This window comes from Myripristis murdjan, chromosome 12 (assembly GCF_902150065.1).
Source record: "Myripristis murdjan chromosome 12, fMyrMur1.1, whole genome shotgun sequence".
NCBI classification, from domain to species: Eukaryota; Metazoa; Chordata; class Actinopteri; order Holocentriformes; family Holocentridae; genus Myripristis; species Myripristis murdjan.
The window spans coordinates 4,262,912-4,289,757 of record NC_043991.1 but is presented as its reverse complement, the minus strand read 5'-3'; the positions used below and the strand labels follow the sequence as shown (position 1 = coordinate 4,289,757).

At 41.6% G+C, this 26,846-nt stretch overlaps 2 protein-coding genes across 5 annotated transcripts in view; one reads left to right on the top strand and one right to left on the bottom strand.

The window, feature by feature from the left end:
- The window catches only part of LOC115369332 (low-density lipoprotein receptor-related protein 2), a 31,374-nt gene extending 25,448 nt beyond the window's left edge, over nucleotides 1–5,926 (top strand). For all 4 annotated transcript variants that reach the window (XM_030065920.1, XM_030065918.1, XM_030065919.1 and 1 more), the window contains 5 exons: nucleotides 987–1,094; nucleotides 3,134–3,370; nucleotides 4,096–4,354; nucleotides 4,981–5,086; nucleotides 5,764–5,926. In XM_030065920.1, the coding sequence (XP_029921780.1) occupies nucleotides 987–1,094; nucleotides 3,134–3,370; nucleotides 4,096–4,354; nucleotides 4,981–5,086; nucleotides 5,764–5,832 (779 nt within the window). In that variant the 3' untranslated portion in view covers nucleotides 5,833–5,926. The remainder of the gene's footprint in view (nucleotides 1–986; nucleotides 1,095–3,133; nucleotides 3,371–4,095; nucleotides 4,355–4,980; nucleotides 5,087–5,763) is intronic.
- An 18,055-nt stretch (nucleotides 5,927–23,981) lies between these two features.
- LOC115369353 (claudin-23-like) lies at nucleotides 23,982–25,761 on the bottom strand. Its single transcript, XM_030065944.1, has one exon. The coding sequence runs from the start codon at nucleotides 25,701–25,703 to the stop codon at nucleotides 24,876–24,878; it is 828 nt and encodes a 275-aa protein (XP_029921804.1). The 5' UTR covers nucleotides 25,704–25,761; the 3' UTR covers nucleotides 23,982–24,875.
- Nucleotides 25,762–26,846: the final 1,085 nt, after the last annotated feature.

Sequence of the window (26,846 nt, the reverse complement as noted above, 5' to 3'; positions counted from 1 at the left end):
GTCTGATTGTTCCATGTGGATATGAGTGGTGCGCAAGTTGGCTAGGCTTTATTGTGATAGTAGAGAGAGACAGGAAACACGGGGGCAAAGAGAATTATTTTTTTTTAATCGTATTTATTTAACCAGGAACGGCTCTGTGGCAGCTGCACCGATAACAGCAAACATACAAGAACATAGAACAAGTTACAATTAAAAAACAAAAAAGGAAATAAATTACCAAATCATAAAATATCAAAAATATTGATGATCAGAAACATCACATGTTAATAAACTGAGGTTCAGACAAAATACAAAATGAATGATTGATATTTAATTAGTGTGTACATGATCAGAAATAAAGGAACAAAGAGACAAATGAAGCATCTTTCATCCTCAGATTCATCAGGCAGGACAAAACTCCTACATCAGACACTGACCATATATTAATAACAAATGAATGTAATATTAATTAAACAAACTATCTTGTCTACTTTTCCAGGCTTTTGAAATGAAGTTAGCAGACTGAAACACATCAAAATTAAATTGATCATCATGATGTGTACTGTACAAAATAAAAATGGGACTCTCTCTCCACTTCACCTCTAATCCCTGCATCTTGTGGTGCAGTCAAGAAACTCAGTCCAGTGAATTGTGGGTATCTGCTCATCCTGTCTACTTCATTACCCCCTGCAGGCACTAGGTGGCGCCACAGCCTAATGTAATGCTTAATGTAATCAGGTGCAGGATCACAAGAAAACCTTAGTTATAGCAAACCATCAGTTATACCATCCAACACTGCTGCCACTGCTCATATTAACATAAAACTGATGTAATCTTCATCTTAATCTTAATCTGAAATCCTGTGAGCTGACATCAGACAGCCGCTCCCATGCTGCCTCTGTGGCTCCCTGTCGCAGATATGATTAGTGATCCTTTTAGTCTGTGCATCACTGGAGTTTTTTATTTTTTTAATCCTTTCTTTTGTTTCTTTCTTTCTCTCCTCGAAGACGTAACCAGAGTGTGGTTCAGCGACGGCGTTGAGCCAAAGCAGATGTGGTTTGAGACGAAACACGTCATCGTGGAAATGAGAGCCTACAGCAACAACAGCCAGGCTGGTAAGTACGCTGTGTGTGTGTGTGTGTGTGTGTGTGTGTGTGTGTGTCAGTAAGATTTGTTTCAGAATCAGAATCAAAAGTACTTTATTGATCCTTGAGGGGACACTGGGTCAGCTGCAGTTGCTCAAATTTGCAAGAGAAGAACATTTTATGTGTGTTAGAAATTGCATTAGAAATTAGTGAAAGGAATGTGTGCATTAATCCTACAAAAATATTACAACAATAAATACAGAAATAAGAAATTGAGCATGTGTAAAACGTATTCAACAGTACAGGGCTGCTGTACTGTTGAATTATTGTAAAGTCTACAATCCGACTGCATGTTTCTGTACCTTTTCTGCCTTTTGGCTTCCTTCTTACCTGGAGAATCCTCCATTATAACAGCAACCCACCAAGGTGTGACACACCTGGCTTTTAAAGGGGATGGGAAACGGCGCTCTGATTGGTTTACTGCATGTTACGCCCAAAACACAGCTAGGATTAATGAAGAGACTCACTACAAGCCTTTAGAACCAGGAGCTTGGAGGAACCAGCCTTTTATCCACTATTAAAAGTGAACTTGGACACACCCTGAATGCACTTGCTCCATGCAAATCATTAAAATAGAACCCTAAAATCACTACACACTGCTGCTATTTAAAAAGTCATTTCCTGCCCTGATTTGTAATGCCAGCCAACGGCCACACAGGATATGCGCTTAATTTTTTAAAGAAGGCAGCACATCGAATTGGTTGTTAGGAGCTGAAAAGATCTGTCTGCTTATATCAGTGCTTGTTTTTTTTCTTTTTGTGTCTTAAATGTTTGCTTTGAAATAGGTAGCAGGTACAAATGTAACCAGCCTCTCCTGGTGGAGATAAAGGAGCCACTCAGGCTCAGTTTGGGCTGAATAGGCGGTGCGGTGATGTGATACCCGGCGAGCGACGTGGCCCGGCCAGCTGGGCGAGACCCGAGTCTGTAACTCTGCTGCACTGGGAAAGAACAGCCATGAATGGAGCTGTAACACACACACTCATTGTTTCATTCCACTCCCTCGCGCTTTCTCTCACTCTGCTGACCCGTCACACACTTTCACACACGTAAGCAAGAGTTCTTTTCAAAGCAAAAGAAGCATAGATGTTTGTGTAGACTGAGGCAGCAGGGTCCACAAACACACCCAGTGAACAACAACAACAGTGTGTTTCAGCTGGAGGAAGGCCTGCTAATAATTTAAATCTCATTCCATATTAAAATGTTTGTTTTTAAAGAAGGATGAGGTAATCCCACTTCTTCCCAGAAAAAAAAATCCTGAAACAAGTGAAACAGCTTTTGAAACAAGTATAAAAAGGCTGAAATGAGCAGAATAGGGCAGGTCAGCCAACTACGACCAAGAAAAAAAAGTACATTTGATTCAAGTGGGATTATTTCATCTAACCGGCAGATCCTCGATTCTGTTTTTAAAGCCACAGTATGAGTATAAATTTATATTTGTTGCGTTCAGTCCAATGAAATGTGTCTGTCACAAAGCCTGGTGGACTGTTGGCCTTTAGTGATGCTTTTTACATCAAACACACTTCACTGTTTCCACTGGAGCGAATCCATGACACTCTCAAAGTTTTAATAAAGTTCAGGAAAACAGGATTTTAAAACTGATAACGAGACCAAACTAATTTTGTAGTGTAAGTCAACAGTCTAAAGTAGATTTGTGTTCAAATGTAGCTTACTGTGAATATATTGGTTATTGGCTATCACAAAAATATAGGTATCATACTGGTATTGGCAGATATTTTGACCGGTATGGAATTTTTTTTACAGAATATAATGCAGAAAAAATGCTTAGGGTAATTAAAATTGGTGCACAATCCACATAGAAAAGTTTGATTTTCCTTCCAGCTCAAAAATTCACTGTATCAGCTGTCGTATCAGCAATCAGTGAAATATTCCCCTCTAAAGTCTGTATTGATCTTAAAAATCCCACATCGGTCAGGCACTGGAAGAAATTCATACCAGAAGTAGCCATTTTTCCAGTCATATTTATTTTATCCACCCTTAATTTCTTCCAGGAACCAACAGCTGCTCAAACAACAACGGCGACTGTCTCCACCTGTGTCTGGCCTATCCCAGAGGTCGCACCTGTAAATGTGGGCGGGACTTCCACCCCGTCAACGTCACTTCCTGCGTGGCCCTCCCTCGCTGCCCCGCCCGCAAAAAACCCTGCCTGGATGGCAGCAGGTGCATCGACAGCGCCCGGTTCTGTGATGGACGCGTGGACTGTCCGGACCAGTCGGATGAACAGGACTGTGAGTTTGTCGGCTGCTGTAAAATGGAAAGCTACAGTAATTGAAATTTAGATTAAAACAGATTTTAAGGGAATAATCCAGCATTTTGGGCAAAATTTCCAATTTCCAACTTTTTCCAATTTACCCAGACTGAGACGTGTATTTCAAATCCACGACACACTGTGGAATTAAGACAACTTCAGAGACAACTTCCTCTTTGGCAAAGCCAGGTTAATGACTCACATAGACTTCAAGTCTTTATGCTAAGCTAACACATAATACTACCCATAGGAGCTCAACCACTGGACATACAGAAGTGAAAATGGTATCAAATAGCCCAAAATGTTGGAGTATTCATTTAAAGGGGGTTGAAAGGAGTCCTGACAATTTCAATGCAAGTGCTGAGTTTTTGTTCCCAAACAGCATCTAGTCTGGAAAGTGAGATTTAAAAAATGGAAACTTAATTCCTGATGTGCAAGAGGCTGAAGTTTTGTTGGAATGATGGTTGCTCAAAATGGATTCCTGCCATGATATTGTGATGTTAGCCTGATTTCTGCCTCATGAATTAAATTGTTCATTATGGGAGAAAAAGACTATCATATTCAAATGCAGTAAATACAAAGAAACAATCTGTTTTTATCAAAATTTTTGCTAAAATATTGAAAAATGTATCAGAATCATAGTGCAATTGCAACAAAAGAATCATAATTGGTAATTGTGTCACTAAGCTGACTTTTTTCCTCCAGGTCCATTCACAAATTCGGACTTGTTTGTCACCCAGTCTAAAGATGAGCTCTCTGCAAAGTCTTCCTCCTCCTCCTCCTCCTCCTCCTCACACCCTGCTGGCCAAAAGGATTCAAGTCTTTCAGTCCAGAAAAACTCGTCTTCCTGTGACGACGAGTCTTGCAAAGAGAAAGCAGCTCAGGGAAATCACGTCGCTGTTGTCCTGAGTGTCCTCTGCCTGACGGCCACATTTGCAGCCTGTATGGTCTTCTGTGCTAAGAGGTATGGATGGTGTTATACAGCGGAAAGAGTACCACAAATTGCTATTGAAGTAGGAGTACTATTAGTTTGCTGATATTTCACTGCACTGTAAGTAGACGTTCTGCTGTAAAAATCTACTGCAGTAGGTGAGAACACGCTTCAAATTACATTCTCGTAAAGGTGCATTGCGCGAAACTCAAGTTAAGATCCTCTAGACTCAACTGACGAATGTGGAACAAGCACATAATTTATGGTGGTTGAGTCTACATGGTGCTCATCGTCAGGCCAATTCACTGGTATTTTTCCTCTTTTTTTCATACTTATTGTGCATTTTTGCCAGCTCAGTCTAAATGGCACACTCCTTACCAAATGCTGGAAATTGCACACATCTTAGTTTTGCAATGTTGTGTGTGTGTCCAAACACATTAATCGCCCTTCTTGCTGAGCTTCAATGTTCACAGGATCACGTACGCCGATGATGTTTTCTTGTGTATTGATGTCCAAGTTTATTAGATCCATGTCCCACAGTGTGGCTGGCAATAAACTTAAGACTGATATCTCACAGTCTACAAGTGTGTATGAACGTGTCCTCCATGATGCAGTCCTCTTTCACTTCTGTTTTTTTTTTTTTTTGATCTTGTCAAAAGGAAAACATGGAAAAAGTTTCCGTCGCTTGGAAGCAGAGGCACGGAGACGGACACTCTGATGGCCAACATGGGAATGCCGAGTGAATTCTATGACCCGGTCTTCGAGGTAAACCGAGCCACACCAAACATTTTCATTATTTATTATTATAACTGGTACCGCACAGAGGCCCTGGTCTGCAAATTGGAAAAAACTTGTAGACCGGCCCGATTCCATTTACTGTCTGGTAACGTGGAGAAACTCAGCAGGACAGTCGGTCATAAATCTGAGTAAATGTTCCACAGTGCATCTCAATGTTTTTTCTCTCTCCTCAAATATTAAAAGTTTTGTGTTTCTTAGATATTGAGTCCATTTCTGATGGGCCTTATCTGTTCAGTTTTTAACCCTTTGAAACTTGTGGAGCCCACAGCCCAGCTTTAATGTTGTTGGAGTTTAAAATATATAATTATAAATATAGTTTTATTGACATTTAAAAATGTTTTGGCAAATTTTCTGGTCATTTTCCCGTTTTATTAATCTTTTAGGTCATTTTTAGGTAATTTCCTTGTGATTGTTTTTTCTGTTTTACAGCTTTTTTTTAACACATTTTTTGGTAATTTTGTGGCACTTTCTTTTTACAAAGATGGTTTCCTTTTTAAAGAAACAAAGTAAATTTGTTCAGGTATAAAAGGGTTCAGTGCATTGGATTTCTGATGGATTGGTGTATGATGTCTTGTTATTACTATTACTCTCTCATTACTGCAGGTGAATTTCTTACTCATATTTTCCTGTTTCTTCTCCTTCAGGAAGCAGAATCTCCAGTCGACATGAATGCTGCTGTGGAGTTACAATCACTAAACCTCAAACAGACTTAAAACTGGCTTCATCACGTCAGCATGCATTTCCATTGTCATGAATTTCAACCTGGCTAAACTTTTAGCGCAATAAAGAACATAAGATGAACCAGAAACCTGTCTGTGCAGCTCTTTGTTTCCACCTCTCAGGGTTTTCCTCCGTCACTGGACAAACATTGAACATTTTTTGCCTGGTTTTCATCACTCGCTCTTTGAAAAGCAGACATGGTTACAATCACAGCATCAGTACAACATGATTACAGACCATTTCTCCTGCCTTTTCACATCTGTATTTAAGCCTCTGTGGCATTTGTCTGGGAATTAATTGATTAATTTTATATTTGCCTGACGCTGAACTTTCAGATCAAAACGTTGCTTCAAAAAAAGAGAATAAAGTGACTCATTGGGAGCTTAACGCTGTGCAGACCTCACAACATTACAACACAACAATAATTACAAAACGAGTGTGATGATGTGTTTCAGTGAGTGTGGGTGTGTATATGCATGTATGAGAAGGGGATTGTGGTTGTTAGTAAAAACAGTAATACATAATATATATATTACTGTGCGTAATATATAAAAAAATATTGATATACAGAGACTTGATAGTTCGTAGCTCTGCCTTTGTGTCGCCCTGCACGCTGAATGTGGGACCAGAGCGCCGCCGCGTGGTGATACAGCGGCAGTGCTACGGCATAAAATAGTTCCCCCGTTTTGGAAAGCAGAGGGCTGAAAAGATCGTCTGAGAGTTAAACCAAAACCACCGTGTGCTGCTGTGCATCCTTTAAGACGAGTTCCTCAGCTTTGTGTTTTCGCTCAAGATGATGATGTTTTCCTGGATCAACCATATCTGATCATTTTGGAGCAGCACACTCCTGTTCTCAGAGTGGGAAGGGAGCTGATGGACCAAACTTGGTGGATGTATAACACTCGCACAGAGACGCGAACACCATGATACAGGTGAGAATCTGAACTATGGGTTTATCATCTGTTTTCCTTTTCAGATAATCCCAACCAGCGACTCTTGCTTCGCAGTTCACCACAATTTATCCAAGAACACAAAACATCATGGCAGATCATCGAGTCAGCGGTGTAATCTGATACCACTGTCAGGCAGAGGCGTCCACTTCCTGTCTCTACTCTTTGTTCTGTAGGAAGTAAGCTGAATATCAGTGACCGCTTTGTTTTTTGTACTTCCGCCTGTCTGTCAGCCACTGAAAGCCTGTCCTCCGCCTGTCGGTGCTTGAATGTCAGACACACTGCCTCTACCACTGAACGGGCCATTTAATCTCATTCAGTGTTAAAATCTTGTTTTCCAAGGTAAAAAAAAAAAGAGATAATCCCACTTTTTTTCCAGTGTAGTTTCACTTGTTTCAGGAATTCCTCTGGGAACAAGTGTGAATAAACTGAAACAAGGCAGAGGAACTTATTTGGATTAAGAAAATCAACAAAACAAGTGGGATTATAAACACAAATAAACCTTTTTTTTTTTTTTTTTCAGGTTATCAGCTGGTGGATGTGAGAGCTGCCAGCTGTTGTGCAGACTCAGTCTTGTCGGGTCCTGCAGTCGACTCGTTCTAACTTGCCCTGTTTCTCCTCCTCCTCCTCCTCCTCATTCTCCTCATTCTCATTGTCTGAGAAACACACTCCTATTACACCGGGACAGGGATTGTCCTGAGGGAGGGTGTGTGTGTGTGTGTGTGTGTGTGTGTGTGTGTGTATCATATCAAAGTGTTTTGTTATTCCTGCTATTCAGTTTTGTGAAACATTTACTGGCAAAACCAAGTCAATTTTTTAACACAGTGCCCTCTCTCAGAGATCATTTTATTTTTACTGCAACATTTCACACGCCACAGTGATACAGCACATCGTGAATTTACCTATCAAACAAATGTAATAATACATTTTGGATCATTTATTCTGCAGGAATCTTTAGATAAGGCGTTTATTTTCTTTTAATCTAAGCCCATATGGCCTCACAATCATCAGAATTTTTTTTTTGAGGAGTTAGAGCCAGCAAAATCAATGCTATTTTTAATGTTTGCACATATGTAAAATTTTATGTGGCTGATTTGAGGTGTTTTATCTTTAATTGACCATGCTTTTTTCCTACCACTGTGTTTGGTTTTGTAATGTTTGTGGTGGTTCATCTTCTTCCTAACTGGTTTTTAAGTGATATCTGCCGCCGTAAAATGTTTACCCTGTAAGCTTTTGCTAAAACACATTGCAAATCTCTTTTGAAAGGTGCCATCCAAACAAATTTTATTATTATGTTTCTGAGTTCGCTGTGGGAGCGTCTGCATGTGTGTCTGTGCGAGTCGGAGCTTAACGAAAAGAATCTGCTCTAATCTGAAAAAATGCTGCTGTGTACATTGTTATGATGAAACGCTGCAGTTGGTCTGTGTGAACAAGAGTGTGTGTGTGTGTTTATGTATATGTGTGTGTGTGACTCAGCTCAGGTAAATGTTGAGGCAGAGGGAGGAGTGTGTGAACGCCTGCCTGTTTCTGTGTGTGTGTGTGTTCAGGTAATAAGCAGACAGGTATTTACAGGGCTGGTTTTCCTTCCTCCCCCCTCCTTCCCTTTGTTACGGATTCCTTCACTGAAAAGGGAACTTATACTCTATTTCACACACTCAACACCTTTCACACACACTCAGGACGGCCCTGAGCCAAAACCAGAAACTCCTCGGCGCTCCTCCACGGGACAGGCCCGACGTCTGAGGATCGGCACTCTTTATTTTTGTGAGTATTGTTTTTGATAATACGCTCCGTCGCTGGATGTTTGTGGACGAGGAGGCCCGCCCTACAGCCGCTGCCGTCCTCTGTCCTGCTGTGTTATTAGGAAACCTGACTGACCAGACGTTTGACAATACCTTCACCGTCACAACTCAGAGTTATCGGCTGATCTGACGTGTTGCTATCTCTTGGAATAACGGGAGGTTTTGGCCTGACTAAATCAAAACACAGTGGTGTTTTCACGGTGAAACGTCCCGTGTAAGAGGTTGGGATCGCAGCATGTGGTGGATTTATAATGTCCTCCCTGGGTTCAGTCTTGTGCTGAATACCTCAAGAAGAATGAATGATGATTCTTTAACGTCCTCATTTGCCGCTTGAAGCCTCTGCTTGAAGTTAAATCAGTTTTATGACGGTGTTATGCTGCATCCTTTGGTTTCAGCTGAGAGTGAAAAGGCTTGTCCTTCACTTCAGCACCTTTCATTTTGCCTTTTGGAAAAGGTTAATATTTGCTTAAGTAGATAGGAGCCGGTTATGAGCTGATGTGAAAGCCAACCTCCACCAAATGTCGGTATTAATGTCGACTAATGTTCTGTGCTCTTGTCACTCATGGAAGCTCGCTGTGCTTCCCTAAACCAGGCAGAGAGAGAGAAGCTGAATTCCTGGAGCTCAGCAGACCTAATGCAAATTTGCCAAAATGCTGAAGCCATGCTGATAACAAAAAAAATGAAACTAGAGTTCTTGGCAAAGGGCCCTCGTGCAAAATCTAGTCAAATTTCCCCCATGAGCAAGGCATTTATCCTCAAGACGAGATGCATTATTGTTCTGTAGCTCCACTGATGAAACTCTCCTCTTCACTTTAATGATTAAAAGTGAAATATGCCTGAGAGCGAGTCCATGAAACACACAGCTTGCAGTCCTGTGTGTGGGTGAGACAGCACTGCAGCTGCCAGCCAGGGCGTTTTCTGGGATCTGTGTGTGTGTGTGTGTGTGTGTGTTTGGGTTTCATTTGCATGACTCCCTGGTGTGTCTGAATGGCGGATTAGAGAGGAAGGGACAATGACATCATGTGGGTTTCATTCTGCTGGGTGAAAACTTTTCAGGAACTAAGCAAAGCGGCCTTGTTTTCAGCTTTACCGAGCACTTTTTTTTATGATTATAGTTTATTGAACATGTTAAAAATTGATTGATTGTCAATTGAATAATATAGTTCATGTTCAAAAGGGGTAGGAAGAAGCCAGAAGCTTTTCAAGTCCTATCCCTTCATACTGGTTGTGTGATGCAAAAACAATAAATCATTGTTCTCTGCTCAAATCCAATCATCCTGAGGAGCAAAAAAAAAGGTGAAAAGAAAAAAGAAAGAAAAAAAATAGACCTGGTTCTCCAGCCGTTATTAAGAAGAAACATTGCCTTACACACTTTTCACAAAGACTTTTTCCACTGACCGATGTTTTCTGTGATCGGTTATCTTGTGAATCTTGATCGTCAGCCCCCGCTGTCGCATAATTTTTTTGCTCAAACCAACAACAAGCAAGGCCAGCAAGTGATCAAGCAGATGTAACGGTTTTAATATTTACATGCCTTATTAACATGTAGCAATCAGTAGTAGAAATGTAAGTTTGGAAAAGTCTTAAATCCTGAAATTGAAAATGTGCAGGAACCCTGTTAACAGTCGATTTAGAGATACTCAGTACTGCATAGTCACCTATCGGTCACTTCTGTTTGAAAGTACTGGCATCAGCATTAGAGGACGAGACATATTTGTTCCAATCTGACTTCGGATAACGGCCTCTGAAACACAAGAACCCTGTTGTGGAACCAGGAGCCCTTGCCTTGCTCCCACTGGAGGAACCAGTTCTGATTTTTGCCCCAGAGGTAGAACTCGCTGACCCCAAAACGAGCTCCGAGCTCCCTGGGGTTGTCGGGGTGGAGTTTGAGCACTGAACATTCCCGAACATTTGGAACATTTTGTTTTTAAAAGTCGATGTGAGGGACGCCACGGTCGGGTGCCGTGACATACGAAGGCTAAGTGGCAGCGGCCCAGGTTCAAAGTCATCGTGAACCCTTTCTACATGTTGTCCCCTCTTTCCGCCCTGCCTTTCCTGTCTCTCTCGGCTGTGGCTGTCTGGTAAAACAGAAATACCCACAAAATAAGCGAGCAACTGCAAACAAACTGTTAAAAGGTCATTACATCAAAAGATCAAATCGCTTAAAAACATGGCATTTGTCTCCATGTCACGGCTGATCTCCATAACTCTACACAAAAACAGTTTCCTCTTTTCAGCTTTTGCTTCTCTAGTGCCTCAGTCTCTTTTTTTTTTTTTGACCGTCTGTTCTGACAGCTGTAAGTAAATATGACACAATGACAGCTTACTGTTTTGCTCTTGTGGGTCGCAGCAGAGCGACTAGACGCCTCCTCCTGATTTGCATCGGGTTCACTTTTCTCAGGATGGAAATGTAAAAACACACAGGAGCTTGGAGAACTCGCTCTGCCACAGGAACTCTATTCCAAGACCCGGGACCTTTGGCGCCGCTGTGTTTTGGTGGAAAAGCAGCACATGTCAGTCTGCCAGTCAGTGGAAAAGCCCTCATCATAGAAACTCAATGGGAAATCAGGGTATTTCCAGGCGGTTCAACTCGCCATTGCAACAGCTGTAGTCTTCACTGATCGGCATTTAAGACTTTTTGTTTAAACTTCCATCTTGACAAAACCAGCATCTGGCTGTTGGATTGAGCTCAGAGCAACAACGAAGGGGGAGGTTAAATCATCATGTGCTGCTGCTAAAGTGATTTAAATATTATGCTGCTTGCCCGAAGCAAATTCACAGCCTGACATTGATATTAGCCCTTTAGATGTGAGTTAAATTAATCCTAATTAGCTGAGTTGTTGTTGAAAATGTTCAGGCAAAGCTACCATCAACCTATAAGGCTCAACTCCTCCTAAAACCTAAAGTTGTTGTATTTTTTATTTTATTTTTTAAATCAAAGTCAGCTCTTTCTCCTGATTCACACTTGGTGCTCCGGTGTGAAGCTGCAGAGGTGGAGGATAAACCAAGGGAGATACAGGTGCGCTTATTTATTATTATGTTAGTATGATTATTATTTTAACTTATAGGATATCTGCAGTAAAAAAAAAAAAAAAAAAAAAAAAAAATGCATTGTCACAATTCCCAGTGTGTAGCTACATTACATAGCCTACAAATTCAGGCTCCCTTTTTCCATAGATGCAACTGAGTAGGCTAAGTACAGAAATATTACAGGAATATTACAGGCGACAGGGTGAAGTGCCTTCAGAAAAATAAATAAATAAATAAATAAAATTAAATAAGAGCTCCTCTGAAAGGCAATCTGCTCCCGGTGAAAAACAAACTCCTCTGCCAACGCCGTGACGTCACACGAATATTTACAGCTGCTGCCATGGCAACGTGGACCACCTGGAAAGGGAAATACTCTGATTTGGCAGGAACCAACCGCCAGTTTTACCCATTCACTTTCTATGGGGCCAAGAATCCTGCGTCCACTATGATAATGCTAGTACTAATAATACAAATAATAATGATGAGTTTTGTGTGTGTCTGTGTTTATTTTCCAGGGTGTAACTCGTCCATCCCTCGCTCTCCTCTCCTCTCCTGTGATGTCCACCCCTCCGCCCCCACAGCCCCGAGGCATCGACTTCAGCCTGCCCACCTGCGGGGAGACGCAGTGCAACGGCCGCGGTACCTGCGTGATTCCTCCAGGTGGCGGCGGTGACCTGGTGTGCGAGTGCGCGTTGGGTTACCGCGGCGCGGCCTGCGAGGACACGGTGAACGAGGCGGTGAGCCTGCCGCTGACTCTCGGCGTGCTGGGCGTCATCGTCGGCCTGGTGATCCTGGCCTTCATCGTCGCCAAGATACGACAGAGATACAAGGCGAAGCGCAGGTGAGTCCCTCTGAACTGTGATCATCCACATTTTCACTGGATTTTGTTTCTGTCGCCAGTTGCTGTGACCCGACCAGCTTTTAGATTCGCTGTAGCAGAAACGGTTTATTCCAGCTGGAAGTGATTTATCTTTCCGCTTGTTTGTATCTCTGCAGACCTGTTACTTTGAGAGGGCGGGGAACTCTAACAATTAATAATCTGACCAATCAAAGGCTTTCAGTCATAAACTATTTTCACTATGACCTCGCTTTTGAAGCCGCACACTGCAAAATTTCTGTTTGCCACAGTGTGGCTGTGGTTACACAGCAGATATTCAGTGATTTACTCCTGTTTCCTGTTGATTTGATGTATAAGTCTCTTTACAATTTAACAAATTTATTACAAAAGCAAATGAATAGACAAATATGTGGAAATTATTACAAAATGAGGAGTAGATATTGAAGTTGTTTTTTTTTTTTTTTTTTTTTTGCCTCATTTAATACACCTCTATATGGGCACCATTAGCTGCACTGTTTGCTGTAGCAGAGCCTCATCAATGGTGGCAATGGCATCAGTGATCTTTTGCTGAAATACACAAATGCCATGTCATTAAAAACTTTGATAACCACTGAGTACATAGAGCAAATCTGATTGACATATCTCATCAATTGCATTTGTAATAGATTTTTTAAATTGTAAAGAGACTTTGTGGACACCGTGTATAAATAGCAAAACGGCCACAGCGATATGGAAGACTGGATGATGGCAGATGTGTAAGACAAACATCTTTTGCTTCAGTTCTCGGTCACAGTGACGATGTTTTGGTCTCCACACTCTCTTGTGTGTTTGCTGTGCATGTTTTGTGCCCATTTTTCTACCTAAATCTACCCTTTTCCTCACCATGACCAAGTGGATTTTATTTGCTACTGTTAGGAAATGGTCACAAAGTTCGCTGTCAGATCAATTTTAGACAAACTGCAAGATCAGTATTGAACAAAAGGTCAGATCAATGTTGAACAGTAAGTTCAGGTTTGATCTTTCATGTTGAACCTGAATAAATGATTTGTGTAATTGAGCAAATTATTGGCCTTTTTTTGAAAATATATCCTTTATTTTCCAGCTTCCCCTGCTGATCAGACTGCAGTTCTCTGCTTTGCGCTGCCTGAATTTTTGTTTGCACTTCTTTCACAAACGTCTCGCGTGGGCGGGGTTTTTCAGGTGTGTGTGTGTCCCCATTGGCTACTGAGTTTTTGAGTGACAGCTCAGTGTCCCAGATGATGTTCAGTGCAGCAGGTTTGTCTTTTGGCAGACCGGACAACCTGAACATAAAAAGTTTAAACCCAAATTTAGATTTTTTTTTTTTTTAATCCAGGAAAGCATGTATCACCCCAGTCCAACTAGAGGGTCTTACATGTCAAAATTACTCCTGCACCCGTGGAAATGTCTCACCTGTCTCAATAATTAAAAAAAAAAAAAAAAAAGAAGTGATTGCATGTTTTGTCTTTGGTCAACAGGAAGGAGTTGGCAGCAAGCCACGGCTACAATGTGGCCATGTAACGTGAATGATTCTCCATGAAGGTACGATCCTGCAACCTCATATCTGTTTTAATTTTAACAGAATGTGTACGTTTCTAATATGCTTAAAAAGTTCCTCTGTTTAACTTTGTGCTTGATCACTGATGTTGTTGTGTCACTTTAAAGGGCTGATATTTCATTAGAAGCATTTGTTTTCTGCTGTTTTACTGTTTTTTTAAAGGACAGTTCCACCCTAAAACATATTTACATTGTTCAAAGAAAACACCCTGTGCAGCTCCTCTGAATAAAAGAGCGAGGGCTTCTTTCCAGAGCCGACATTTTGCACTGACGTTCAGCGATCGTACAGAGAAATACATCACAAAAGAATCAGAATGCACCGCTGCAGCCTTCATAGAGAGGAATGCAAAACGCAACAGGCTTGACAAGTTAACAATGCTATTATTCATTCATTCATTTATTTATTAATGGTTAGACCCATACAATGTAAACAGCAACACCTGTCCCTAGAGGGCTTTTGGTAAAAAAAAAAAAAAAAAAAGATATTAAATGAAAAAAAAGAATCGAAGGTAAACTGATTAAAGCAGGATACAATAAAACACACATTAGGCGGTAACATAACTACAGAAAATTAAAAAAGGACACAGCTGCTTTTCTTCGCTCTGTTTCTACATGCAAACCTAGAACAGCTCGCGGTAAGTCCAGACCTGCTCTCTGGAGGTTGTCAAAAAGCATTCTGGGAAATGTAGAAAAAGTGAGGCAGAATTTGGCGAGACAAATTAAAAGGCTTCAGCAAAAAGAAATGCCGAAATGGACGGAACATCTCAGAGCAGTGATCCGTGACAGGACGAGAGCACAGGTTGGATTTTTCCTTGAAATCCTGAACCGTTCCAACGTGACGATGAAAATCCACCTGGCAGCCTGATGAACTGATGAGCAGAGTTAGGATAGTGATGTATCTTTCATTCATTTTTTGTTTTTATTGCATTTCTAATTTTTGTTTTCAATTCTGTTTTAATTTCAGTTTAGTTTTCTGTGTGGGCTTGCTGTCTGTTTCTTTTTTTTGTTGTTGTTTTTTTTTAGTTTAGTTTTGATTAGTTTTAATTTTTTATATAATATGGGGGGTGTTTGACACTTTGTGAAGGCAGCTGGCTCCCAGTCGACATCCCGGTCTCAATACACAAAAGCACCAACGTCTCCTCATGCTGGTTGTGTTGATAAATTTGACCAAAGACTAAAACTAAAGACATTTTCTGTATTTTGTCATTTATTTTAGTTTGTTTTGCAGGTACACAATATTGTTTAATTTAGTTTTAGTTTTCAGTTTAGTTTTGGTGAACTACAGTACCCTTGCTGATGGTTCATGTCTACAGGATCAGAGTTGAGTTGCATTTCAGTGTCACGTTGGCGTCTCCTCATTTGCATAAAGTTGAGGTCGAGGCTTCTTTTTTTCAAATTACGGGCGTCCAGTGTGACTCGCTGCCTCTGGAAACCCCCGACAAACTTTTAAAGTAACCGTTGTCGATCTAAAATGACGGCCGGTGATGGTCCGGTTTGAAATCCGGGAGAGGACAGCCCACTAGTGAAGCGTTCATCCAATCAGGTGCAGCATGAAGTGTTTACAGGCGAGAGCAACTGTCAATCATCAGGAGTGGCCACGCCCACCAAGCGTCCAAATCTGGGAAAGGACGCGACACCTGGAGTCACACACACACACACACACACCTGTGGACACAAACCATCATACTAAGGATGGCTGGTTTTAGCTCCAGAACCCTCGACTGCTTCGTGCTCGATGGGCCAGACCACACAGTGTTTACAGTAACGTAGAGTCATCTGACCTTCGTGACTCCTTCTCCTTCCTCCTCCAGGTCAACCGCTCCCGATCCTCCTTCGGCGCCCATCAACTTCCAGAGAAGCTCGACGGAGAGACCGAAGAAAATCGTATCGTATTCACCTCTGTATCTATTAGCACAAACTCCACGCTGCCTGGTGGCTCCTGCACGGCTCAGCGACCGGCCCCCGACACCAAACCTTCATCCTGCCGGCGACGCAGCCGACAGGTGGCTGCGTCGGTGCAGACGGCGGGTGGTGCGGGCAGGTGCAGCTGCAGGTGCGGCTGCAGGTGCAAGCAGACCGGGCAGGAAAATGAGCGCAGCACAGCATAAACAGAAAGGCAGGACGTCGCTGCTGAGCTGTGTTTCGACAGGCGTTGACTTTCTTGATTTGACATTGTTCCATCGTGTTCACGTGGCTGGCTGGCAGGCGATAGTTTAATGGTATTAATCAAATAAATGAATAAAATGGTGTCAGAGCTTAGCTTAGTGTCAACCCTGATGATTGATGCAGCCGTTCTCCAAGCTTCATTTTTAGGATGTTTACCCCTTAGTCTTCCCCTCCCCCAAAAAATCAACTTCTCATCCTTTTTGTCCGGCTGTTGCCAGGTGGAAGTATTGCTCATGAAACAAATCTCATTAGACGGGACTAGTGTAAGTGCAGGAATCTGATTGGCTGTTGACGAGCGGTGACTCTGAAAAGTTAAAGAGCCCATGAAATGGACTTATACTTTCTTGATTTGATGTATTTCCTGTTGAAACAGGAAGTTTGGGCAGGCCATGATGGAGGGAAGGATCATTCACAAGTGCAAACCAACAGCATCTCAGTCATTTTTATCTGAAGGGATGAGGTGGATGAGTACAGCGGCGTATTAGGGCCAATGTTTGAAAAAAAATTTCAGAGCCAGGGGACGGTAATATTCCAAGAAAAAAACTCAGAATTTCTGAGATTAGAATCATGAATTTATGAGAAAAAACTTAGAAATTTATGAGGGGAAAAAAATCGAATTTCAATAGAAAAAAGTTTTTTGTGTAAATTTGAAACTTTATAATCTCAGAATTTTTTCTCTTTTTTTGCCTCATAAATGCTTGAGTGTGTAAACTGGCCCTAATACTCCGTCATAGGATAGAGCAGGGGTCTAAAGATGTCATTTAAAGATTTGTGAAGGTTTTACAGGTTGAAATTTGATTGACACCCTCTGTGGTGCAGAATGGTGTCACTTTTTAAGATGCTCTGTTTTTCAGTAATTAGAGCTCATTTCATGGAGATTTTAAGGCGTGGGCGTGATTTCTCAGCCGATGAGCTCTTCCACCGAGTTTCCCTGGAAGTTCAGCTGCTCTTGAAGTAAACAGATCTCTGGAGACCGGATGGACTCGTTTAGAGCTCATTTCCATGTAACTCCTGATATCGTCATTTTGATCAACTAAATGTCAGACAGGCAGCCGAACTGTTTACATGAGAGCTCGAGCCTCTGCTGTCGTTTATAAATCGGTTACCAGAATTAATCTTTCAATAAAAGTATGAAAGGGTCCAGCTGCCAGCTCCTGTCTTTCAGTCGGGATCTGAGTGACAGTTTGGTTTTGGCAGAGCGGATGTTGCTTTTCTGCCTTTTTTAAGAGGAAGCCTGGATACCCACCTAACCGGGGAGCGGCTTTATTTTGAAGTTTTGTCAGTCTGGTCAGCCAAAGCCCCCCCACAGCTTCCTGACTGAGTGTGTGTCACTGAGCGGTGCACGTTTTAGTGGCATCGAAATAATAACCGGAGAAAAAAAAAAGCTGAGTCAGAGTGAGTGGATGCATGGGAAGTCTTTCTAAATATTAGAGATGCACCTGAATCTGATTTCAGATTTTCATATTTACTCTTCCAAAACATTTTTCCAAAAGTTCGGCTTTAGATAATTCATATAATATGTGGTCATTTCCACAATAACACTCTGCAGTGCACACATTATATTTACAAAACCTCCATGCTTTTTCTTATTCTCAGTTGGTTATGGCCTCGACATTCATTCCTCTGTCCAGGCCAGACAGAGGAGTGACAGTCTCACTCCTGTCCTTCTGTTTCTGTCTCGCTCGCTCGCTCGCTCGTGTGATTTTCGGTTTCACGTCAGGAGCTGCTGTTTGGTGTTTAAGCTTCAGCACAAAACCAGGAGGAAGCCGAACTCACTGAGCGCAGGAACGTCGTCGCCGTTAACAAGAGCTGGGAGGGAATTTCCTCTCTGAGCCCTGACCGTCTTTCTCTGTGCACCGACTGAATGAATTATTTTTGTAAATCACTGTATAGATAAGCAGGAGCTTTAGCGAACAGCATAGCTCATTCTTGATTTTTCCTGTGTCTTTCTCTTTCCCACGCTCTGTCTCTCCCTCTGCTCGACTAGCGATCAAAGTTTGGATTATTGTGGCCCTGGATTATGGAATAATCCACGCAGTCAGAAACACACGTGCACGTTGCTTTTAACACAGCGAGCAGCAATTAGCCTGAAGACTGATGACATTCTGACACGTGGAGATGTGTTTCTGCACACGACAGACACACTTTCTTTTTTTTCTGTCTACAAAGCAATGTGTTTCGTTACCTTTTATTCGTCTCTCCAACTGATTTCCTCCAGGAGAACTGGACCTCATTTTTTTGTTTTTGTTTGTTGTTGTTGTTTTTTGAAATTATAAGGCGACTGCTAATAAATTCTGCAGACGGATGTCATCATCATCATACGGCATTGTATTAGGGTGACTGTAGGGAGCAAAAAAATTACAGAGCAGGGGGAGGGAGGGTAATATTCTGAGAAAAAAAATTTGGAAATTTACAAGGAAAAAAAACTTGGATAGATTAAAGTGGTAAATATACAGAAAAAAATAAATGAATAAAGCAACAAAACCTTAATATTTCTGAGATAATGAACTCGGGAATTTATGAGAAAAAAACTGACAAATTTAGGAGAAAATTTGAAAAATGTGCAGCGTGCGGCTGATCCAACCTCGAAAAGTCAACACATGTGGCTCCTTGACCAAAAAAATTACGTTTTTTTCTCATAAATTTATGAGTTTTTTCCTCTGAATTTTATTTTTTTCCCCCCTACAATGGCCCTAATACGCCATCGTATTATCACCATGACTATACCACTGCTTTAAAAAAAAAAAAAAAAAAAAGATAAGAAAAGATGTTTGTCCTGCCACAGAACCGATGAAAATGTCAGCCGATGTTACAGTTTCAGTTTCTCATGTCCACTAATGTGATTGTTACAGGTCATTATTATCATATTCACCTGCAGCTTATTGATTATTTGAGGTGAATCGCTTCATGCCGACTCTGCTTTACAAACATGGAATTGAAGTCTGAGCATTAATTTGAAAATAATCTCTTCAATAATCTGTTAGGAATGTATTTTTTAAAAAATCCTTCAGGTGTCAGACTACAGGTCAAACCCGGCTGGACGTCTCCTGAACGTCACGGGACGTCCAGTATTTTAGATTATGTCATATTGATGTGTGTGCTGTCCTGTTATTGATTATATAACGCATAATAATATACAAGACTGCATCAAATATACTTTTATACTTTTTTGTACACATATTTTATCATGTTCTTCATTTCTTACATAAAAAGCTATCCAGCTATTATTTCAAATATTTCACATTTTTATATTTCTGCTACTATTATTAAATAAAATCAGGCGATTAAGTGAGTCCTTCAAGCTGTTATGAAATATAAAGCTAGAGCATTTATAGTTTCAAGTTGGTTTATTATGTAATAATGCTACAGTGCTGCTTTTAGTATTGATTTTTATATTAAAAATAATTCAGAAAAAGTGTTTTTTGTTTGTTTTTGCTTGATTTTTTCTTGGTGGTGCATCATACAGGGAAAAGTGAAAGAAGTATTTATGTTAACCCAAATTAATGAACACTTCCCAGCTTTTACCATTTGATTTTACATGAAATATGAAGCGAAAACCTGATTTTCCCATTCGCCATTACAATAAAATATCTGACTTAGATCATTTAGTCTCACATTCAGTGTTAAAATCTTATTTTACATCAAACATGAGAACAAGTATAAATCTGTGGAAACAAAGCCGAATACAGCAGATCAGCCACTGAGATCAAGAAAATTACACTTGATTCAAGAAAAATCTGGAAACAAGCTTTTTTTTTTTTAACATTGTTTGAAGAAAAAACAATATTTTAACACAAGATGAGACTAAATGACTTGTGGAGATGAATGAATGTCACTTGGTGGTTACAGTCACAATATAATCACCTGATTCACACCTCTCCTGTTTGCATCGTGTAACATTATCAGCCGTTTTCACTCTGTTCTCTTCTCAGTTCATCAGTCAGGAAGCGGTGATTCAGTCGGTCTGAATCTGTACAGATCTTCTTGATTTCTTGAGGAGTTTGTTGTCCCTGAGACGAGCGTGGAAGTTATTTTAGGATAGAAAACAATAAAATAGCGTCAGTGTTCAACCTAAATAATCCAAGTTGTTTAATGAGTTCACCAAAAATTAAGTTTGTGTGGGTACAAAAGTTTTCTTTTAAATATGAGGGTGAACCAGGGACTATAATGATGTCAGGGCCCGGATGAGATTGTCTTGAGCTTGCTTGAGTAAACACGATGGTTTCAACAATAACAAAAAAAAATCCTTGTTGACGTGGTTATTTCAAGCTGGCTTTCTTGGTTTGATAATCACCTGTTGACTGCATGTCATTACTAGTTATTTCATTTCCCCCAGTTAACTTCCCCTCAGCCCTCTGTGTGGGAACTCAGTGATGTTTTGTTCTTTGTTTCAGGTAGAAACACCTGGAAACTCGAGAAGGCCACACTGTTACATTTTCTACAGCTGATTGTGATAAGTCTGCATTTGTTAGTTTCATCTGATTCTTGCATTTAAAAATTCTCTTTTCTATTATTATCATTATCATCATCTGCCAGATTAATGCTACAAGTGGAGGTGAACAATAACAGGTAACGTGCCACATGGGCTCCTGGGATTAAATGGATATTGAGGTTTGTTTACTTACACTCATATCATTGGCCCTTCCTACAAGCTCACACTGCATCATGAAATAATTCATAACTGTACGATATGTACTTTAGTTGTCATTTGTTATATTAGTACTACTCCAGTTATTAGTATTACTCAGTCCTGCAACCATCACACCCATGATTATCACTCTTACTATTCTTGCTATCATTGTTCTGACTGCTGCTACTAACATTAGAAGTTTCATTATTATTGCTATTAGTGTTATTAGGGTTACTCCTTTTGTTGCAGCACTAGTAATATTGTTGTTACTGCTATTATCACCATTGTATTAATATACAGCCCGATGTTGAACTGCATCATTCATGTCCTGCAATAACTGCAGTGCACCGTGGTTAATACTGACCTCTGGAGTGACCGTGGCCCCCGAGGTTCGACCTCACCAAGTTCACTTCGGTTTTTCAGACAAGCAGAACGAGTTAAACCGTGAGCCGTGTGACCTCTGACCTCTCAGTGAGGGGACGGTCTCTGGGTCGGGCTCACTGTCCTACATCCCAAACCAGTTCAGCGTGTCAGACCTGGGTTACGCCGAAGTTTATCAACACTTACATCATCATCATCATCGCTGAAAGTTTCCACAGGCAGCAGGATGGAGGAACACAAGCTGCCTCCAGGTTTGTGTGTGTGTGTGTGTGTGTGTGTTGCCTGTCAGCCTGAGCACATACCTGCTGCATGACTGCCCTCTCCCTGGCATCCAGATAGTATCGAGCTCAGTGTTTACCCAACCTGCACCGCAACAGGGACAGGAAGGAATCATAAACAGATGAATGTGGGCTGACGCCGAGCGCTCCTGGTTATTTGAGAAAAGATGTAGCCGACTCGACCTGCCGCAGCCCGCGAGGCCTGCGCTGTGTCAACACCTGCTCACCTGTTCATGAGCCTGGTCTGCATACCTGGAGGAAAGAAACAGGTGGACAGCAGGGATACAGCTCTGTCCCCCGAGGTCCAATCGACACAAACGTACCTCCTGCAGGGCTGATTATTGATCCTCAAGGTGTTTTACTGAACCTTTGTCACAGCCAACAAGCTACATTAATGTTGCCAAGCAGTAAAAGGAACATGCATGTACCGTTTCCTCTAAATGTCACAGACATCAGGAGACAGTGTTTGTTAGGCCAAACACAATGAATGAATGAATAAGTATGCAAATAAATAACTAAATAAATACATAAATTAGGTAAAATATTGATTTAAGGTAGATTTGAACTTGTGGGATATGGTTTTTAGATGTGTGGAAATGAAAATAGGAAGTACAGTGCTCCAGTCGATACTGTAGTTATAATACAGGAACTTTAAAATGCATGCATGGTTGGATGTGAGTCTATGTATTTGAATGCATACTAGGGATGAAACAGTTCAATAAAAGGTTTGTATTACAGTTTTTAGGTCATGATTTTAGTTTTGGTTCAGTTCATTTTGTACATCAGGGAGAAAAAAACACTACTATGTCTAATCTTCTCTGTATTTTTATATGCAAAAATAACCTTTTTTCGCATTCAGAGATTTGGGATAACAACATTAAATCAACAAATATTCTTTCAAAGGTAAAAGTCTACTTAGACTGTTTAACTCAACCATCAAAATATTTTCAGTCTGTTCATGGATTCATCAGCTCAGTTTGTGGCTAAATGGCTCTAATACTGTGGATGTGTTTATAACACTGCACTTTGTTGGGTGTATTATGTATTTTTATTTTTTTTTTATTAATGTAAATTCTGCTTCTATTCAGCTGTGAGCATGAATGTAAATGAACCCAAACTCATAAACTGCACCAGTTTTGTTGAACTGCCATGTCTGACTGTAGAGTTAAAAGTTTGTTATTGGCTGAGAGAATCTTAAAAAATTTTTTGTTGTTGTTTTTCCTCCCCCAAAGTGTTTCTAAGATCATCGGCTGTATTGAGGGAATAGGAACCCTTGAGCCTCGCTTGAGGGTTTCTAATCTTGTTTCCTTTTTATTTTATTGTTGTGCCAAGCATGAACTCCTCCCTTCACTGTCGTCACTCCTGCGTCGTCCTCTCTGTCCAGCTGGAGGCCGGTGAACCTCCAGACGGCAGCACTGAGGCACTGGGACGAGGGCCGGTCACAGAGCCGCCTTGTTCGAGACGTTAATCCGGTTCAAACAGACGAGCTGAGGCTGTCAGACGAGGTGCGTTCACAAACCAGCCGCACAAACCGGTCAGGCTGCATTGCATGTGTGCTTATGAGGTTAACACTGAGCTGACAGGCTGGTAATGGAAGAACCATGTCACTATAAAGTATAGCTTATCTTAGTGTGCGTGTGTGTGTGTGTGGTCTTTGCAATCCTATACCAGCACCAGCTCTAACTCTGTACAGTCACAATAAAACATGACAGAATAATGTCACCTTGCATCTCCAAAAACACAATCTTTTTTGGTTCCCAGCATGCACTCTGGAGTTTAAATTATTTTGAAATGGTTTCCTGCACCTTTACAGCAGCATGAAGTTCTTTAAGCGCCAAAAATCTGACTTGTGAGCTGTTTTATCCACAACATTTTGAAACTATACTGTCTGAAAGAATAAAATCAAAATACACTCACATCAACAAAACTGAACTCTGCACCTTTATGATTTTGATTTTCATCTTCAAGATAATTTAGTGGTCAGACTGCAGCACCACAGCTGGAAAAAAATTTTGAGGAGTGTGTTTTGTCTGACCCTCTGATCCTAACTGCACTGTCTTGCCCTATAATTTATTTATGTATTTATTTATTTATTTATTTTGTACAAGCTACAGGAAAGGGAAATTTGCATAGCAGGTAACAAAGCTATGACTGATCTGCATGATGCATAATCCATAACACTGTTTATATAATCAAATTATCAAATATACACAAATTACTTGAGGCAATTTAGTCACATTAGTTGATTCCTGCATCCTTATCAGATAGGTTCACACTATCACACACACACACACACACACGCACACGCACACACAAACATGCACAAACACACACATGCACACCACTCCAGCCTTCCTTGGACTCGCTCCAGAGTTAAATCTCTAACACAAAGTGAGGTTTTAAGTCCAGGCGGACCTGTTGCTGCTTAAACAACCAACAGGTGAAAGTAAAAGTATAAAGAGTTGAAGACAGAGAGTCAGTCAGGAGGTTTTCATAAATACAGCTCACATTTAATAATTCAAACAGCACTTTTATCACAGAGTAACGAGGGGCTGCACCGTTCACCTCCTGGTGCTTTTTGACAGGCGGCCTGCTGTCCTACAGGAGTGTAAAGTGCACAGGAAAAAGTATTTACATTTTAAAAAAAAAAAAGAAAAGAAAAGAAAAATACAAAAAAGTGGAACAAAGTAAACTTATGATGAGGCCTATTTACAAATGGAGATCAGCTTCAACCTGCTGAATCTAAAAAATCAGCTTTTCATTTCTATTAAACAGTGTCATCGTTCTCTCTCACATCCTTCCATTTCCTCATGTTTCCTTCACACAGCCAGAGTCATACATCTATAAGGCGCTATAATTAAGTCATGATGAATCATCATCTTATACAGCAGGAGCCACACACACACACACACACACACACACACACTGCATCCACTGTGTTGGCTGATTTGCTTCATTAAAGGATGCCAGTTTGTAACAGCAGCCTCTGTGGCTCACACACCATCTAACACATCATCATTCATTAGGCTACAGCCCCACTGTAACATTATGATATTCCTACAGGGACTTAAAGTGACTCAATAGTCCTTAGTAGTGATTTAATTATGACCTTCATGACATTTTTCCTTCTTATAGTATCACTATAATACTTCACAATATTCCTATATCATTAAATAGTAAACTTATTGTGACTTTATAGCACTTTATGGTATTTTGTGTTTGATTTTATTATTATCGGATATCGTTTAGTTTAAAGTCTATGGGCTACTAGGATATGTGTTAGGGTTACTGTAGCTCTTTTTCTCATGGAGGAAATTTACTTTTCCCGATTCTGTCCCTGCATCCTGTCAGTCAGAGGCGCCCACAACTCCCCCGCGTCTTGCCTCTCACAGGTCCGCATCGTAGGGTCTGCCGCTGTAGGAGGTGTTGACTGACCGGGCTGCGGGGCTCTTGGCCCGGGGGAAGGACACATCATCCTCCATGGAGTCCTTGGAGTACGGGACGCTGCTGGCGGAGCTCCGGGTCCGGTTGAGACTTGGCACCTCGACGCGCCTCGACGGCGGCTTTTGGTGCCTGAACTGGGCGCCCATCACCTCCTCGATCGGCTTCTCTCCCCGGTTCTTGCCTCCGCAGCAGCGGCAGATGCCGATGAACATGACGAAGCCGCCCAGGATCTCGAAAATGCCGCCGATGTAGCCCAGGACGATGCAGAAGCCGACGCGTATGTCCGTGGAGGTGGTGGTCGTGGTGACGTTGGGCAGGATGTGCGTGTACCAGGCGATGGGGATGATGGTCATGACGCCCGAGAGGAAGATGAGCAGCCCGCCCAGCCCGGCCACGACCCACTGGGGCCGGTCTTTCCAGCAGCGGACGCCCGGGATGGCCACGGCAATGCCAATCAGCGTCACGATGAGGGAGGCCACCATCAGCCCCTGGGCCACCTCGATGATCTGGTTGTTGAAGTAAGCCGTGTCGACCTGGTTGCACTCGATCACCCGGTCGATCTCGGAAGCCTTGCAGATGTCCCAGATGCCCTGCTGGATGATCACGTCGCTCGCCTGACCCTGGACGCTGTGCAGGGTCCTCCAGTTGGGGGCCACGGTGGAGGTGAGATCCAGGATCCAGCCGCAGGGAGCCATCACCATCCCGAAGATCAGGATGCCCGGCGTCCGCATCGACGTCCGGATCCACTCCTGCGCAGTTCGCCTCGGCATCTCGACCGCTTCTTGTGTTTTAGTTTTAGTTTTTCCACCTGAGACGTTTCACACTCGCTCCCAGCCTTGATTCTGCTTTGACTGCCCAGACAGCTGGTCTTAAGAAACAAGTCGGACTGAAACCTGGAGGGGGCGTGGCCTCACCTGTCTGCCTCTGTCCCAGATAAGGACAGGTGTGGCGCGCCGTCTGCAGCCGAGCCGCCTGAGAGCGTTTCATCCCGGCCAAGAGCAGCAGCGAAGGGGAGGGGAGAGGAGTTTCGACGGGGCTTTTTATCATGTTAATGAGCCTCTGATCAGAGGCAAAACACAGAGATCTGCAAGTCACACCTGAGGGAAGCGCAGGTTTCAAGAGGATCAGCGGCCACCTCGTTAAAAACTGACCCAAACAGACATAAAGCATGTCAGTCTTGTTCCAAAACGTTTGGTTGGCATGTTTTTTTTCAGTAATTCAGTCTAATACAAATATAATCATTTAAAGCAGCTGTTCCCAACCTGAGGGTCGGGGCCTTCCAGTGGGTCCTGAGGTTATTTGGGGGGTTCCTGAGATAAAATGAGGGATTAGAGAAACACTCTCTTCCTTTCACTAACAAGTCTGTTGCATTTTTCTGTCATTTTTGAATTTTTCTTTCTTGTTGAATAATTTTCAGGCTCTGTGACTCCCTGGATAATTAATCAAATTAAACAGGATTTTTTTTAGTAGTAGTAGTAGTATAACTTACCAAGAGCTTAATCAATGAGAACGAAAGAAAAAAACTAAAAAAGCAGAATATAACCATGATAGCACAAATCTTTTCTTCACTCTTTCATTGTGAGACTTTGAAATATTTGTGTCGACCAATTTCACTGTCATTTTGGACCATTTTATTCCTTGTTTTTTAGTCAATGAAGACCCAGGAGTTTTTGGAGCTCTCCTTACTGTTGTGTCGACATCTACTGTCATTAAAAACTTCTCAGTACCTCTGGAATGAAACATGCACTACTGCTGGAGCTTTTAGCAGAAATGCTTTTATTCACAAAATCATGCATGCACACTGTGTTGTATCTAGCATGGTTAGGGTTAGGAGCTTAACTGAAAAAAACAAAAAAAAAACCATTAGGTGTGCAGTGTAAAACTAATGAGACTTGTATGGAAAAGCTGCATGA